The sequence below is a fragment of the Limulus polyphemus genome, unplaced genomic scaffold (genome assembly GCF_000517525.1).
Source record: "Limulus polyphemus unplaced genomic scaffold, Limulus_polyphemus-2.1.2 Scaffold15, whole genome shotgun sequence".
Classification (NCBI taxonomy): Eukaryota; Metazoa; Arthropoda; class Merostomata; order Xiphosura; family Limulidae; genus Limulus; species Limulus polyphemus.
This window is the reverse complement of record NW_013665625.1, coordinates 93,762-111,983: the sequence shown is the minus strand read 5'-3', so window position 1 is coordinate 111,983 and position 18,222 is coordinate 93,762. Positions and strand designations below refer to the sequence as shown.

Genomic DNA, 18,222 nt, shown 5'->3' with positions numbered 1-18,222 from the left:
GATTTTGTTGCTGCTTGATTCATATATGTTAAAACTTACTGCTTTGTTCATATATATGTTAAAACTTACTGCTTTGTTCATATATATGTTGAAACTTACTGCTTTATTCATATATGTTGGATATATATGTAAGTAAACAGTTTTAGTTTTTGGAGTATATAACAGTAACTATAGTGAGATTGTACAAGTTTTATGAAAATATATCAAAAACACGCATTGCAGTTGAAGAGAACCAATGCTTCTGATATGGTACATTACCTCCACTCACATAAATAGACACCCTCTATATGCAAAAAATATTTTTCACGCATGCCACAAGCCTTCTGCCTCCCCTCCATTGGAAATGACTCATTCCAATATGTCTTTCATGCAAATCATCCTGTGACAACCCTCCCCTAATGAGAGTGCATCCTATGAACTGACATTCTTCGGGCTTCGCCTCCAGTTTGGGGGCCCACACATTTTCAATACAGTTTGCTGACCTTGGAAAGATAAGATGTTTTACTGTAATAGTTTTTGTTTACTTTTATTGTTAATATTATTATCTGTCATTATTTGGGTTCTATAACATAAGTTTCATTAGATTGTTTCATACTCATAGTAAAGTTTAGGTTAGCCACTAGTCTTAGTTGTACTTTACTACTATTTCATTTGCTTAGGCTAACCATGGTCTTAGTTCTTTTAGGATTACCTGTCATTCATTTTACTGACATATCTATTATTAATTTCACTTTATTGTTTTTTTTTCATATTCACTTGGTTTGTGTGGAACTCTTGAGCCAGGGTTAACACAAACTTATCCCAATACTGTACATACTTATTATTCGGTAAAGTATTTATTTTAGGATATTCTTTGATATGTATTGTTTAATTAGAGTTTTAAAATGTTTAGTTTTGGTTTACCAGTAGTTTTATTTCCACATTAATAATTAATTAGGTTAAGTATGTTGTTCAATTAGGCTTAATAAGGGTCTGTTATTTTAGGCTTTTCTGTGGTTCTTTTTATGGGTTTATCAATATTTAAGTTATTCATCTTTTCTTCAACACAGAACATCACATCCACATGTTTATTTCGCTACACAATTTCTTACCATTAATTTTGTTCAATTTATACATTATACATCTTGCCATTAATTTCGTTTGTGAGGTCCACCCTACCTGCTCCCAGTATTGCTTGTCTTCCTCCTATGATGGCAGAACCCATTTTCATATGACCTAAATGTTTAACAGTTTTTAAGTTTCCTCAACTTTCTCATGGAGTGCATTCCAGGCCTCCACTGCAGGCCTACCTAACTTATTTTTTCATCATATTTCCTCCCCTTCTTTTTCTGTTATTTTTTCCCTCCACCCTTAACCATTGGGTTTCGACTGGCTTTTTCTTCCTTGTATCCTTCTTCCCATCTTCACTTTCTGGTGTCTTTACTCCTATCATGCACTTCCCTTTTTCCCTGTATGTCTACCCTGCCATAAGTTGGAGGTACTTCATCTCTCGAGCACCAGGACTACATTTTATAAGTTAATCTCCCATTCTGTGCTTTGGGTAGCCATTTCTTTCTTGTTGGGGTACTATCATTCACCTGTTGCTATCCTTCACAATTTCATGTGACTGTGACTGGGTAAGTTACCTTTTCTTATATATATACCTCTTCTTTTTAAGGTGCATGTTTCTTTTTTACTTACTGGATCCCACTCTGTGACGAGTGGTACCTGACCAGGTATTTTTTAACCTTTAAAATCTGCACTGTTCAACCATGTCGACTTGCTTATGTTCCATGGCCATGCAATGCACACTGTTGAGATGGGGTGTTCCACAATATTGCTTGAAGGTTATCCTCATGATTGAATTGCTTCATAAATATGCCCATCCTGTACAGTACCACCCACGGACTACATGGGTAAAGCACAAGGGGATAGCTGCCTATCCCTTGCATGGAATAAATTGGTATGGTCTGCTTTTATAAATAGAGTTTCATGGTCACCCATTGCACTGTCTCAAGTGATGCCATTCCTTTGGGCTATCCACCACCTTTCACCCCCCTTCTAGTGGAGTTTGGGTGTCCTTACCTTAAAAAATCAATAAAGAAATACCATTCAATGCAGAGTAGTGTGGTGGTGTTCTGCTGGTATAAATGATGTGATATCCTCCACTATAAAGCATACGAAAACCAAAGGAGTGAGACGTCAAATTGCAGTTCACCCCTTTGATTGGAATCTCTCATCCTAACCTCACATAGATGTTGATTTCCAGTGGCTGGGTTTTGGATTTAGAGTAGAACCAATCAACATATGTCCTCACACATGGATTACCGATGTCTATCTTCCTCTCTCAGTTATACTGTGTTATGGGTCATGGTGGAGGTACTTGGGATTGTTATGGTCTTTTTCCCTTCTGCTATCCCTTGATGTATCTTATTTTGAGGATGTTATTGCACCTGGCTTGGTTCCAGTCAGTTTCACTGTTGAGGAAGATGATTTCTCTATGGTAGACATCTTTTTGATACCAGATGTCAGGTTCCCAGATTGATATATCATTTTCTATTCTTAACATGTGCCCTGTTCCAGAGTCAGGGAGGTTTGAGGTGCCCTCCAGTCTCTTGAACTTGAGGTGAAGACTGTATGATCCTCATCCTACCTCTGCATGGATGTCGGTTCCCAGCAGTATGGGTTTTGGATGCAGTGGATGTGGTCCATCGCGCTCTAGCCACTCTATGCCTGGGGGCACTTCCATTGTTTTATTCCACACCTCTTGAATATGCTCCTTTGTTTTTCCAGCCGTATATACCACACCTTTCTCCAATGGGCAAAGAGTACACCTGGTTCAGACATGGTATGATCTCCCACATCAATTCTTGCTTTCAGAGGATGCTTCTTTTCTTCCCTTGCACTGGTCCCTCCACCTATTCACTGTGGGATTCTAGCTATTTATGTGAGCGGAAATAATGTACTGTATCAGAAGTTATAATTTTCCTATACTGAAAATGTATTTCTGATAGGTACTTAAACTCCTCCCACTGAAAACTGGTGCTTCCATTTTCTGCCAAAACTTGAAGTGATAGTCTGGTAGAATTGAATAGAAGGAGTCACATGCGTAATGAGAATGTTTTGCACTATCATTGGTAGAAGGTTGTTGCAGGATGATTTGCATGAAAGACATATTGGAATGAGTCATTTCCAATGGAGGGGATGCAGAAAGCTTGTGTCATGTGTGAATTTTTATTTATTTTTGCATATATAGAGCAGCACTGTATGATAATAGCTATTTATGTGAGAGGAGGTAAGTACCTATCGGAAATACATTTTCAGTATAGGAAAATTATAACATCGTTCACCAGGTTTAAAAATATACATCAGTTGTATTATTTTTTTCTTTCTTTTTTTTACATGAATGGATGTAAAAGTATTTATGATTTTGCATAGGTCTCTTTTTCACATGCTTATTCAGTATATAACTATACAGTGTACAGCTTACAGACAAGTAATTACTATTAGTAGGAAAAGTCAATAATTTTTTATTTTTAAACATTAAGCCTACTGTCAAAATTGACATGCAGGGTTTGTATTTTTGTCTTAATATATTCACCCACAAACATGTAGATTTTTTTTAACCTCAACATTTTTTATGCCATTCAACAGAATTTTGTATTTGTATCAAACTTGCATTGAACAAGTATGCACAAACACATGCAGATAAACACATGTTAATTTAAGGATTTCCTTTAAATGTTTCTTACAATTTTGCTAAATTTTATATAGGTATGTTAAATCTGCATATATAAGCAGTTTTAAAATTATATTAACCTGCTCTTGATATATACTTGGTCTGATTTGCTTATAATAATATGAAAGAACTAGATAACTAGTGAATAGTAGTTTTAATGTGAAGTTCAGCTGTAACAGAAAATTCCACATTTGACTGCTGATGTTTATTGATGGCAACAAAATACACACAAGAAAGGAAGTAAATATTACTTTTTTTCTTGAAAAAAGTTTTCAAAAATAAATTCTAAGCCAGTTAGTTATACATAAAGAGATACTGCAAATGTACATGTAATCATAGTGGTTTTATAAAAAAACCTGAATACTAAATCAAAAGCAAATTTCTGAGTAGACAACTTAACTGAAATTGAAGCATTCATAGAATAAGTCTGATAACAAGAGCTGAAAGTATTGTTATATAATTCTATTTTTCTTTCACCAGGAGGATTTATTTCCTTTTTTGGATTTCTTATCAAATCTTTATACTTTTTTACCATGAAAGTCAGCACAATTGAGGGTCCAGCTTAAGGACATCTATTTTGTATGGGAAATTTATCACATTCAAATGTTGGGACATGTACCACATACCCTGATTTTTTGTTTTGTTGCAACTGTATATTCAAGTATAAATTTTTTTTATTAATAATAATGTACTGTACTTAAGTATATTGATACAATCTAGTGTGGTAATTAGTGTCATGAAATAATGTGAGAAATGTATGTAAAGCAAATTTCATCACATAAAATTGTAATAGAATGCAATTAATAGTCCTATAATACTAAAGTGACTTTTTTGTTTAAATATATTTTGTACTACATACCCTGATTTTTTGTTTTGTTGTAATTATATGTTCAAATGTACATTTTTGTAATGAGCAATAGGTTTTTTTTGTTTGTAGTTAAACACAAAGTTACACAATGGGCTATCTGTGCTCTGACCACCACGGGTATCGAAACCTGGTTTCTAGAGCAACAGTGTGCTGTACTTTAAGTACATATCTGTAAAATTTTGTATAATAATTAATGTAATCAAATATTGCAGAAAGTATGCTTAAAGCATATTTCATTACATAAATTGTCATATGATACAGTTAATGGTTCTGTTAAATTATGGATACTTTAAAATACTAAAGTAATTTATTTGTTTAAAAAAGTTCTTAACTATATTTTGTCAATATTGGATGCCCATAAATGATCACGAAGTGGTTTAAAATGTTTGTGTTATTGTTATATACTAAGTTTATGTTGGGAAGTTATTTTAAAATACAAGATGAAAGAATTTATTGTGTGTGGAGGTAAACAGCTTAAACATTTGATACTTAAAATCATTTACTGAAGTTTTTTTTTAAAAAAAAGAGGCTGAAATTTGATGCTTAATTCCAGAAAAATTGGGATTCACAAATTTATATTATTATAACCTTAATTTACAGCAAGATAAACATATTAGCTGCATGTTTCAAGTATGATTTCAGTATATTTGAAGTTGTTCTTATATTAATATTTTTAATTATATTAGAATACTTATAAGCTTTAAAAAACAGTTAAAGATATAACAACAACAAAGCTAAATAATGGGTTATCTGTGTTATGCCCACCACGAGTATCAAAACCTTGTTTTTAGCATTATAAACCTTCAGACTTGCTGCTGAGCCACTGGAAGGGCTTAAAGATATGAAAAAAATGTGGTTTGAATAGGATGACATCTTAAGACATTTCAGTATGTTTATTTATTGTACATCTTAGCTAATAGCAGGAAGTTGAACTACTTGTGCTGTTAATAGGCCATTTTTATTAAAGATAATACACAAAATGTTGAATCACAAATACTTACTTTTGAGTTTTATGAAAGTCACTGTATCTCAGTTGGGTATTGTAATCCTTACATGGATTAGTATTTATCTACTTATGAAAATATTTTTATTTATAATAAACATATTCAACAAGGCCTGTCTGTTGTTGTATACAAATCTTTTTTCTGTATCAATAAGCATGGTAGTGCTTAGTATGTGGGGATGAGCTAAGAAAAAAATGGCCACCGAACATTATGTATGGCTCATTATAGTCTTAAATCTCTCTTATAACAATCTATGACTTTTATAAATGTCTAACTTAGGGTTTTGAGGTTTTCAAAAGCTATTAAGACCTTCAGTTAAGCCAAAAAACATTACTATAGTAGAGAAGTAGCATAACAGCCAAAGGTTTTGCTGATTATGCTGATTCTGGCATCAGAAGGGCTAGTTCACAAATGCTTGAAGTTGTTGCAATGATTTACACATCTGAATGTTGCACTTTAACTTGGGGAGTGCAACAGTAAAACATTGGCCATCAAGACAATTCATGACCCCGGTTAAAACTGCTGACTTCATAGCAATTGTCATTCATTATTAATATTCATACAAGTAGCAGTTAAAAATTTCTGAAAAAAATAAGGATGGTATATGGCTGGCAATGCCAAAAAGTATAGAAATAAGGTAAGGATGAATACACAAAACCATACAAAAATCCCTACATAAGTAGCCACTGAATCAATGTTACAAACTTATTGGAATTAGCTATTGTAAGACTTTATAGCATTATGCAGTTTTAAAGCTTTTATTCAAACCTGAATTCATGAAAATGAACAGAATTCAACATTTAGTCATAAATAAAAGTTTTTTTTGGAAATTTTTGCCTACTTATTTAGAGTTTTTTGTATTGTTTTGAGTATTCATCCCTACCTTGGCATTGAAATATTTTTTCAAAACACTTTTTATTAATTGTGTAAAGTGGTTTGGATAGTTATAGAATTGCTTTGATATACAAGTGAATGGTACCAGTGCACCTAATTTTTTAATAACTGTATTAGCTAAATTATTAAAAGCAGCAATCATAAAGATCACATCCCCCCCCCCCTTCCAATATTATAAATCTTGAAACATTTTAATAAAGTTATGCAATTTTTAAATAACTATCCATAGATTTCTTACTATTTTGTTGGATCATTATTTGATTGGTGCATATTGTATTATTTACAGGGTGTTTGAGTGCCTGAGTTCATTGATGTCTGCTTAAACTAACTGAATTACATTAGTTTAGGTCTTTGTAATAAGTTTGAAATGATATTTACCAAAAATAATCATCATAAAATTTGGCAAGTAACATCTTAATTGGGTAAAAAATGTATTGTAGACTTTTCTTAACACAAATTACAAAGCTATTTCCCATTTTACGTAGGTAACAAGTTATATGATAAAAATACTGTTTAATATGATTTTAAATTTTTTAAAAAGTCAGGAATGTGAAATTTATAAAAGAGTTACTATTAAAGCCCTGTGATACTTAAACATACTACTAAAAATGTATGACTATTGTAGAGATTAGGCCAGAGGACAGTTGGGTGATGGTGTAATTTGGTCTCGTTGATTCACAAACTATAAATACTACCAATATTTAGTTGTTATGAGAAAAGATTTGTTTTGTCATTGCAGCCTGAACCTTTAGTGTACTTCTTGCTGTAATGACTGACAATGTAATATTAGAGCACAAATAATTTAGTATGGTATGAGATATTAATGAAAAGTGAAGACCTGTATGTAAATAATAAAGAAATGGATTAAGATCTGTAACAAGGGTGCATGAAAAACAACTGTTAGAATTGTAAATTAAATATATATCCTAATTGTTGTTTTGTTGCTTTTTGATTGTTTAAGCATTACATAAAAAATATTATTGGATAACAAAATACTCATCAAGGTTCCTACTCCGAAACTTCAATTTTTGTGATAATTATTTAGCACCTAGTAAAAGGTATTTGACAAAAAATTAAAGTTTTAAAAGCTCAATTCACTGATCTGTGGCTTGCTTTCCAAATATATTTAAAAATTAATAAATAAATGGGGCACAGGAAATATACAATAAATCAATTGACTTAAAATATAAATATAATAACAGAATCATAATGACAAACCTGTTTTCCATTTGAAACACTTGCCTCAAGATATGGTGATGTAATAAAATGTTAGGCTAAATTGACAGATTTTGTGGTATTTGTTGTTTAAATAGATAAATATTCTAGTATCAAAAGCATAAGTTTATGGAAAAGATGTTTTGAATCTTGGATTTCTCCATTTTTACTAGTGAATTGGATCTTTAAAATTCTTTCCACTGTATTTACTTCAGATCTAGGCCCGGCATGGCCAGGTGGTTAGGGCGCTCGACTACCAATCTGAGGGTCGCGGGTTCGAATCCCCGTCCCACCAAACATGCTCGCCCTTTCAGCCGTGGGGGCATTATAATGTGACGGTCAATCCCACTATTCGTTGGTAAAAGAGTAGCCCAAGAGTTGGCGGTGGGTGGTGATGATTAGCTGCCTTCCCTCTAGTCTTGCACTGCTAAATTAGGAATGGCTAGAGCTGATAGCCCTCATGTAGCTTTGTGCGAAATTCGAAACAGACAAATAATACTTCAGATCTCAGAATTAACACCACTGCGTATACGAACATTCTTGATTGACAAGAACAGTGTTCTTGTGCATGACTCCTCTTTCATAAAATAAACTTAAAATTAGAAAAAAATCAATAAACACAAACAATGTGGTGTTTTCCTTTATGTATGCCTCATGTTAAAATAATTGTTTTGTGATGAAATAGTGTAAAAAAATATCCTATGAGCAATCATGTATAGTACTGATTACTGATACAGGACGGGTGTTAATTATTGTAATTTGCTATAAAAATAGTTTAAGCAGCACTTGTTGATATTTATTAACAGAAAGTGGGAGCATTTTTGATATTCTGTTGTCTGTAATCTAAAGATAAAGCTGTGTATTCAACATCTACAATTTTTCTGACAAATCAACACTGCTTGGCCAACACCCTAAACTTTGCATCTTCATGGCCAAACTTGATTGGGAGGGGAGTTCTTTTTGTAGCCCAAATAAGAACTTTTGTATAGTGTGTTTAGAACTGGTTGTATGTTTGTACCCATTTCTTGGAAAATACTTGATACTTAAGTGTATATGTACGATTACGTATAATAACTCAAAATGGTGTTTAAACTAGTGTAAAATCCAAAGAAAGAAAAACCATTTAAATGTACATTATAACTGCTGCATCCATTTGATCTTTCAAAAAACCTAACATATCTTGTAGGTTTCAGATGGTGTTTGTTTAATATGAAGGTTCTAATTTTGTCTTTGGCATTAAATAAAGAAATTTACCATCGAATTTTGAGGTCTAAGTAAACACCATTACACCTTTATGTGTAACATTTTTTTAATCTACAAAAGCTACAAATCCATGTAATTAGCTTTCTAATTACATTCTAACCCCCCTTACAAAATACTCCATAAAAATAAACTACTAAATATGCAATTAATTTGAGAGTAACAAATACAGGTATTATCACATGATACCATTTTTTTTTCAACCATTATTAATATATGTATATATATACATCATCTTTTTTCCAAGCATACTAATAATGCTTATAAAATATTGTCACTATAAAACTAAAAACTGTCAATTTTGGAACCATTAATACAAATAAGTACGTATATAGTAATGAGTTACAAATTAATCAAGATTCAATTCTCACTCATAATTTGGAAATTTACAAATTTTTTTTCACTTATTACAAATGGGGATTAAGCTAAAAATATGTTAAATAACATTTTGAACAATGCACCTGTGCCACACCAAGGACATATACAGATAAATATAATACAGCTGTAAATAATTCAGGGTTATCTTTGTTGTCTAAGAAAAAAGAAGGCATAAACAGAATTACTGTATCTACAACATATCATATTGTCATATATTAGTATTATAGAACAGATGTTAAAAATTACAGCACCAAATATGATCATGTTTAGTGATCTTTGAAAAGTATACATATACAATATATAAAATAATGCTATCATTTCTGTTAAATCATCATCAATCCTTTATATAAAATAAGTCACGGACTTCTCGATGGCAAAGAGGATTAACCAAATCACAATAATATACTATAATATTCTTTTCCAATAACAGTATATTTCTATTTTTAAAGTATTTTGAATATATGGAAGAAAATAATCTTGTACAATGGTTGTATACAAAAAATACATAAACTTGTTTGTACATTATGTGCCTACATAAAGAATTAACCACCACCAAACAATTATAAAAAGGTTACAACCTACCAAAACATAGAAACTGCAAAGTTTCATCAAATCATTTAGTACTATAAATATACCAAAACAACAATTCACTCTAACAACAATTCAGATTCTTATTTAGAATAACAAAAAATTCTCCTTTCTATTTAACCACTTGGTTTGGACAAAATATTTATCTAAGGAACTCACTAAAATCAGACAGTCAAAAATACTAATGCTTCTTAAATTATTCTAGGAAAGTTATCCTCATAATATTATTAGATACATCATTTAAACAATAAGGCATTTATGATGGTTATTTAGACATTTTCAATGTTAAAAACTTTATTCCTATAAAAGAATCTCACAAATAAAGATGTTTAATCATGACTAGTTTTAGCCAAAGGCCTATATTAGACATCGCATAACTGAATCCATTTTTCATTATTAGAAAGAGAATTTTTCTTAAAACACATTCAAGAATATATAAGATTTCACCACCAATACTGACATTCATTGACAAAAGTATTGAAACTCATTAGATGGAGTGCTTGTTTTAAACATTTTTCAAACCTATCAATTATCTATATGTATATATATTTTGTACTTTATATTCATAGACAGATCATTATCCTGGCATCCATTTCCAATAAAATATACTAACTAGAAAAATGTTAATTTCTGTAGTACCTTCCACAATTTCTAGAAACAATATATTAATCCTCAAAAAGGTCTGACTATTGAGTTAATGGCCACATGAATCTATTTATTTGGAGTTGGTTTTTCATTCCGGATAAGAAGTTCAGTTAGTATTTTTTATTAATGAAAGTTATAATTTTCCTATACTGAAAATGTACTTCCCATAGGTACTTAACTCTCTCACAAGATTAGTTATTCTCATTCAGTGCTGCCCTCTATATGCAAACTTTTTCTTTACGCATGCCACAAGCCTTCTGTTCCCCCCTACTGAAACTTCTATATTCCAGCATGTCTCTCATGCAAATCATCATGCGTCACCTCCTAACCAAAAGGATATGCTCATGTGACTCCCTCTACACTTTAAAGTGATAGTTTGACAGAAGATGTCAGTACCAGAGAAAAGTAGAGAGGAAGGGTGAAAAGAGGGAAGTACTTATCTGAAATACATTTGCAGTATAGGAAAACTATAACTTCTGACATGGAACATACCTTCCCTCACAAGATTAGCTAGAATCCCACATTGACTGGTGCGAGGGAATGACAGAAGTTGCCCCCCCCCCAAAGTGTCCGAAGGATATCCCTCAAAATGAGAGGTACAGATCTGAAGAGGGGAAATGCACCACTTCTGAGCTAGTTATACTCTTTGCTCATGTGTGGAATGTGTAAAATATAAGGGCAGAAAATGAGAGGAGCACATCCGACTGGGAGAAAATGTGGTAGGAAAGTGATACTAATGAGAGAAAGATATTGTAACTCAATCCCACAAGAGAAAAAGTAGGTAAAGAAGGATGCGATCTTAAGTGTAGAGAGGCTAGGGTGTAGCGGATTGTAGTCGATAAGTCAACTACATCCAAAACCTCCTTGCGAGGTACTGACATCTGTGTGAGGGTAGGATAAGGATCATACCATCTTTGCCTAAAGCCCAAGAACCAGGGATTAAGACTCACACTGATTCCTGGGTATGACATGAGGATTAGCTCTGAGCTATTGATCTGGGAAATTGACATCCGGTATTGTAAGAATGTCTATTGCATAGAATAAATTCACACAACCAATGGAATATAACATCCCTGTAAGAAGAGAACAAGGGATTACCAAGGACAGAACCATAACAATCCCATGTTCCCCCACCGTGACCCACAACACAGACGGTGGAAATTGAGGGAGGAAGATAGACAACCCAAACATGTGTGAGGACTTGTGTTGATTGGTTCACTCTAATCCAAAATTTCCTTGCGAGAGTAGGACGAGGGCTTCCAATCGAAGGGATGAACTGCATTCTGATGTCTCACTGTTGTATTGGTTATCACAAATAGGAGGATTTTACGTCATCTTCACCTGTAGAACACCACTGCCCTACTAAGTAACTGAATGGTTACTGTGTGGAACTCGTTTAGCAAGGTGCCTCCATGGTCCACCACCCCAGCGACTTGGAACTGGGCAGTGGCAAGGACTCCCATACTACATCCGGTATACTACACTCAAAGAAAGGAGGGTGACAATGAGGTGGAGAGTCTGGAGGAACATCATCACCGGAGACAATGAATTGGGTGACCACGAAACCTTATTTTGAAAAGCAGATCATACCGAGTTATTCACAATAGGCATGGTGGGGGTGGGCAGCAATCCCCTTCTGCTTTACCCCTGCAGTCTATGGGTGGTATGGTCCATGATGGGCATGTTTATGAACGAAAATATCATGAGGTTAGTCACTGTCAAGTGATCTTGTGGATCGCCCCATCTCCACGGTAAGTGTGCAAAGTCATGGAAGATAAGCGTGAGTAAACATGGCTATAAGTGCAGATTTAGAATTAAAGAATACCCAGTCAGGCATCACAGAGTGGGATCCATGTGATAAAAATAGATAAAGGCCCTGGAAAGAAAGAAAGTATGAAGAAAAACATACCAGGAAGTGTTGCACCAAAGTCTGAAGAATGGCCACAGGTGGCAAATGATACCACGATATGATGGAGATAGTGGAAGTGGTCACATACCAGATTACAGAATCTCTTTCATTGGATGACGAAGACGAGAAGCAAGGGAAAAAGTGAGGTGTTGGATCTGATAGGAGGACACCTGGAACAAAATCTGGGAGGAAGAAGGTAGGGAAGAATAGGCCAATCAAACCAAAAGGAGGACCCAACTGATAAGTGTAGAAGGCGAAAGATCACGAAGGGAGAAGGATTGCCAGAGGATAAAGAGTGTGGAACATGTACCCTGGAAGGTAGCAGTACAGGCTATATCACAACAAAGAGCCCTGACAAGACACAGAAGCCTATCCAGATCCAGTCAATGGTAAAGATGGGAAGTAGGAGAAAAGGAGGAACCACTCACGAGCTGCCGAGGTCTTTGGGAGAAAGGAACGATCCAGATAAAGGAAAAGATAGGTAGGGTGAAAAAAGAGTATGTGAAATGTCAATGTCAAACAATTCCAATCTTTGACATCCACAGGCTAAGAGAAAAAGGAAATATGTTTTAAGGGAAACACGAGGAAAGTGGTTCAAATGGAGGAAAAGGAACATAGGATCACATTAATGTCCCAATCAGGAAGGGCAGGATACCTGTGGATGAGGTACAGTAAACCAGAAAAGAGTTAACTTGGTGTTGAGGCACATAGCAAAGGCATCCACTTGGGGAGAACCCCACCAATGGCAAAGATCCCTGAAAATGGGGGGGGGGGCTAATGGATATATCCAGTTGGGGCAAGAAAGATGATCTGCAACCAGACTGAAAGCACCTGGCATATAACATGCAATAAGGTAAATGTAATGTGTGTGGGCCCAGTATAATAGATCCAATTTTCAAAAATGTAGATCTCTGGACCGGGTCCCTCCTTGGTAGTTGATATGTGCCACCACCATAGAATTGTCCGATTGAACCATCACCAGTCAAAGATGGGCAAGAAGAAGGAAGTGATGCAATGCCCAATGTAAGGTTAGAAGTTTGAGAACATTGATATGCAAAGTGCTTTCATCCGCAGACCAACGGCTCAAAGCTTCCTGGTGATTGACCCATGCTCCCCATCCCTAATGGGAGGTGTATATGAAAAGATGTAGATCCAGACATGGTTTTTTGGGGAACAAGAAAAAGGCAGGAATAAAAACCCCTGGAAGGATGGGAAACAGGTTTGACTGCCTTCTACAAGAGCAATTCTTGAACTGCTTCTGACAGACACTGGCTGGTCACAGGATCTCGAGGAGGAGGAGGGAAGGAAATGGGGAAAGGAGAAACTGGAGGTGGGGAAAGAAAGTGGGAAACGAGCCCTTCTGACAGAAACTGAAGCACCCATTGATCATTGATAAATGGATGCCAGCGATGAAGAAACTTGAACAGCTGAGCCCCAACTGGAACTGAACTCACTGAGTAGTCACTGGTACTGTTGGTGATGGGGGGGGGGCATCAAAGAAGTACCCCAAGTAGAAAAAATGAGTGAGGGCTGGGAAGGGGAATGACAGAAATAGGAGGCTGTGACTGAGACAAACAGGCTACAATATTCGTAAGGGTAGATTGTTGGTGGACCAATGTCATCTGAGGCTCGACAATTTCTGGGACTGTATCAAAGATGTAATGTTTCAGAAATGGGGCCCATACATAAATCCCCAAGATATGTCGAGGGTAAATGGACAGGAGTCAAAATGGCATTATGACCTATAAGGTCCCAACAACAAAGAAACCACGTATATAATGCCAGAGCCAAAGACTATCTGCAGGCTAAAGAGGAGGAGCAAGTATGTGCCAAAAACCCTCGGGATTTCAGTGGAGAGCCTCAGATAGGAGGTGTATGGAAGAAAGACAATGTAAGAGGTTGGTAAGGATAAAATGCAGGCGAGAATATTTGGTATGGGTAAGACTGACATTTGATTTGAAAGCTGCCCCCAAAAATAGTTAAAATAGAATATGAAAACTACAGATCTAAAAATGAATAGTCCATCCAATGGTAAGAAAGGGCAAACTAATCAGAAGTCCTTTGGGAGATGCAGCATGCTAAACTCCTCACTCAATTGTGAGGCAAATTGATCAGTACGAACCTGAACATCAGAGGAGGGAGGAAAACCAAAAAGGGTTGGGAAGATTGTTCATGCAATAAGGAAGGACAAGGTGAATTAGAAATAAGTGAAAAGGATAAAGTGTCACAAAATCCAGAAAGTCCAAAGTAGGCCTAGAAGATTCCTAAGATTGGGAATGGGAAGGAATGGCAAACTCTGGAGGTGAAAAAAGATTATCAAAGTCTTCATCAGCCTGCACAACGTATAAAAGCAGATAAATCCACTGTCAAGTCGCCCGCACCTGAGGCCTGAGAAAAAATGTTGGTTGCTGGGTGACCCCCAAATTGGTAAGGTTAACTTTGGAATTCATTGCACAGAAAAGATTCACTAAATTTGAGTGCAGAAATAAAGTTACTAGAATTAACTGATATAGGAATTGGGTTGAATGAAAGTAAATTGAGTCAAAAAATAACCACTTTGTGAGAAAAACATGAAGCATTAAGCACCCAAAAGAGCATGTCCGAACTCATACACTGCCAAATGATAGGTAGAGTAGTGTAAAGGGAGTCACATGCATCATGTGAGCATATCATGCTCCTATTGGTTAGGAGGTGATGCATGATGATTTGCATGAGACACATGTTAGAATATAGCAATTCCAGTAGGGGGGAGGCAGAAACCTTGTGTCACACGTTAAAAAAAAGTTTGCATACAGAGGGCAGCACTGAATGATAATAGCTAATCTTGGAAGAGGAGGTACGTACCTTATCAGAATTAAAACTTTTCAAAACTATTTTCATAAATTGTATAAAGAATACTTTGGATGGGTTTATTATAGTGAAAAGTAGAGCTTGGTATTAAGTCAATTAATAGATTACCTATGAGTATCTATTACATTGATTAATGTCACACAAAATAACTGATTTATAAAAATTATAATTAAATTTATTCATATCACAAAAAGAACTAACAAATCAAAATTAATATATCTAATTATTATTATTTTTGATTATTTCAACTCATGTGAGAATAATCAATTAATAAAATTTATGTTTAATCAATTAGCAAAATTTGCTAAGAGCCCAGCTCTAGTGTTAATAAGCAGTGTGAACCAAAAGGGTAATATTCATTTCTTTACTTTACTTTTTTGAAGTGTACCATGATCCTATCCCATAATCATTAACCTTAAAAGTCATTACATACAGTGTTAAAAGAAACAATATAGGTATGCTTTACACGTATTTAGTAAATTACTGTTTAATTATTGCATAATTTTTCTATATTATATTTTTTAATAAACATCATCCCAAAGACTTCTTGACAAATTGAAACTAATTTGGTATCCATTAAAAATATTAATTTAAAAGGTTATGTTTTAGAAGACTAACACTTTTGTTTTAGTGTTTTTATAAATTCTATCATTCTCTTCTAAAGTAACAATAAGAAATGAAGTTGCTGAGATTGTGACTGCTATCTGAGCAGGGGCAAACACCTTGTCAAGCATATACTACAAACGAGTTTCAACCAACTTTTAAGTTTTATCTAGAGATTTGACATTCCAAACTTCGACTGGAGAGCTCCAACATCTATTCTGCTAGAAACAAGTAAAAAGGTATTAGTAAAAATGTACAATATACTCCAATAAGACACTTTTAAGTAAAATATGACATGCTTATTATGTTAAACTAGGAAAACCATAATAACACAATTTATAGTTTTGAAATTCTCTAAAAAATAAATCTATACTGTTTTTTCAAATAATCCGATTGGCCAGTTTATGAGGACTTCCACATAATGTACACATTTCTAAAACACTTCATTTATTTGCTAATAGAAAAACAGACTGATCTTATGCTGTAACACTTGAAAGAGCACTGTGGTATATAATGGTGTAGAAATAAATAATAAGCATATTATTTTCAATTGAAACACATTTTTAGTAGCACAGTGTTTTCAGCAAATTCCATTCTTTAGGTGCACAATATCCTTATCAGAAAATCTGTTTCAGTTATAATATACAAAAATACCATGGATATTAAGATACATGTTTTGAAAATGGTAGGAAAGGTAGCAAATAAATACAAAATAACTAATAGAGTGGCATAAGAAAATAATATTTAAAAACATTTTCCAATAGATTTTATAAACAAGTTAGTAACTTCAAAAATAATATGTATACTGACACAGTAATAATAATAGAATTAAAGTAAGTTATAGCAGTGAACAAATTGCAATCTGTGATGCTTAAAAATGGAGTACAACTGAACAAGACATCTATAAGCACCTTGTGGAGTATGCTGTTCAGTCCAAGCTAGTATTATGGCACAAGATGATCCAAGGCACTATTAAATGGAAGTTTTAATAAAGTGATCATTTAGTGTTAAAACATTACATATGGCATGAGAAATGTTAAATTATTTGAAGACATTCCAGAAGAGAATTGCAATAAAAATACATGAGTGATCCTGAAGGTGAGCTTCAGTATAAACTAAGTTGAAATAAATATGTCAGTATTAAGCCTGATAGAAGATATACACACACACACACACACATACATATATACATGTATGTATATATATATCAAAATCTGCCTTGAAAAAAAAACAAATAAAGAGGAATAGGTTGAAAATAAATTGGGAAAAGAAAAAGATTCAGTAAGTCACTAAAAAACTCAAAATCAACCACATCAGTAGCAGGTGGTGAGACTTTAATGGAGAAGCTAAAATAACTCATATTCTTTAATTTTTATTACTAAACCACAGAAAAATCAATGCTCAGTTACAATTTTGCTAATACTGGAACAAATCTGATATATTTACTATTGCGTATGTATATTTAAATTCTTTTTTTTTTACTTATATGAGACGGTTATGTAAATAAAAAATTAGAAAAAAAATATTACATCTATTGACTGTAATAAGTATACTTTTTTCATTGAGGCAACAACCAAATAGTAGAAAACAGTTGACACAGCATAACTTATGTTAGAGTTGAGTAAAATGATAACTTTGAAAAACTGAATGCTTAGGTTTATGTTACATTATGTAAAGCAAATATAAAGTTGTACATAACCAGTTATGTTAATTTATTAAAATAAGTTTCATAATATCCTTATTGAAGACTGTTTGAAAAGTGACAAAACTGTTAATGTTATACATTTTAGTAGCAATTAAATTGTATTTACCACAAAATTTAAAAAGCTGTGTAACTTATTGAAAGAAAAACCTCTACTCAAGAATTTGCAGTATTCACCTTTATTTTTGCTATGGGAAATTTTCTCACTGTCCCATCAATTAGCACACACAAGTATACCATGCCTGTCATCTGATCATCGGATACTAAACTGGTTCTCACTGCTGCACTACTGCACCCAGTGTCTCATAGAACCTTCACCTTCTTGTCCCCAACATAGCCTTCACACATATTGGCATATTATGATTTCTTGGCATCTCTTGATATTTGTCACATGCTCCCATCACTATTGACACTGTTCATCTATTTGCTAATTTGGGCCGACCATTAGTCATGCACTGATCAATCAAGTTTTCTTGTATTGAATTTGTCAAGTAGTCTTGATTCTCTTTCTTTTGGCAGCAGCATCCATAAGGCCAGTCACTCTTTTCTTGTTTCTTACCAGCACGGTCTTTGTAAATGGCTCCAGTT

General features: G+C 34.0%; 1 protein-coding gene across 4 annotated transcripts in view; it reads left to right on the top strand.

Moving 5' to 3' along the window:
* The window catches only part of LOC106457221 (type I phosphatidylinositol 4,5-bisphosphate 4-phosphatase-B-like), a 47,159-nt gene extending 31,083 nt beyond the window's left edge, over positions 1 to 16,076 (top strand). For 2 of the 4 annotated variants that reach the window (XM_022383255.1, XM_013916615.2), the window contains one exon: positions 4,199 to 5,703. In XM_022383255.1, coding sequence (XP_022238963.1) covers positions 4,199 to 4,284 — 86 coding nt within the window. In that variant the 3' untranslated portion in view covers positions 4,285 to 5,703. Of the gene's footprint in view, positions 1 to 4,198; positions 5,704 to 15,993 lie in introns of those variants that run through there. The other 2 variants (XR_002610142.1, XM_022383259.1) reach the window with 2 other exon arrangements.
* The last annotated feature ends 2,146 nt before the right edge of the window (positions 16,077 to 18,222 follow it).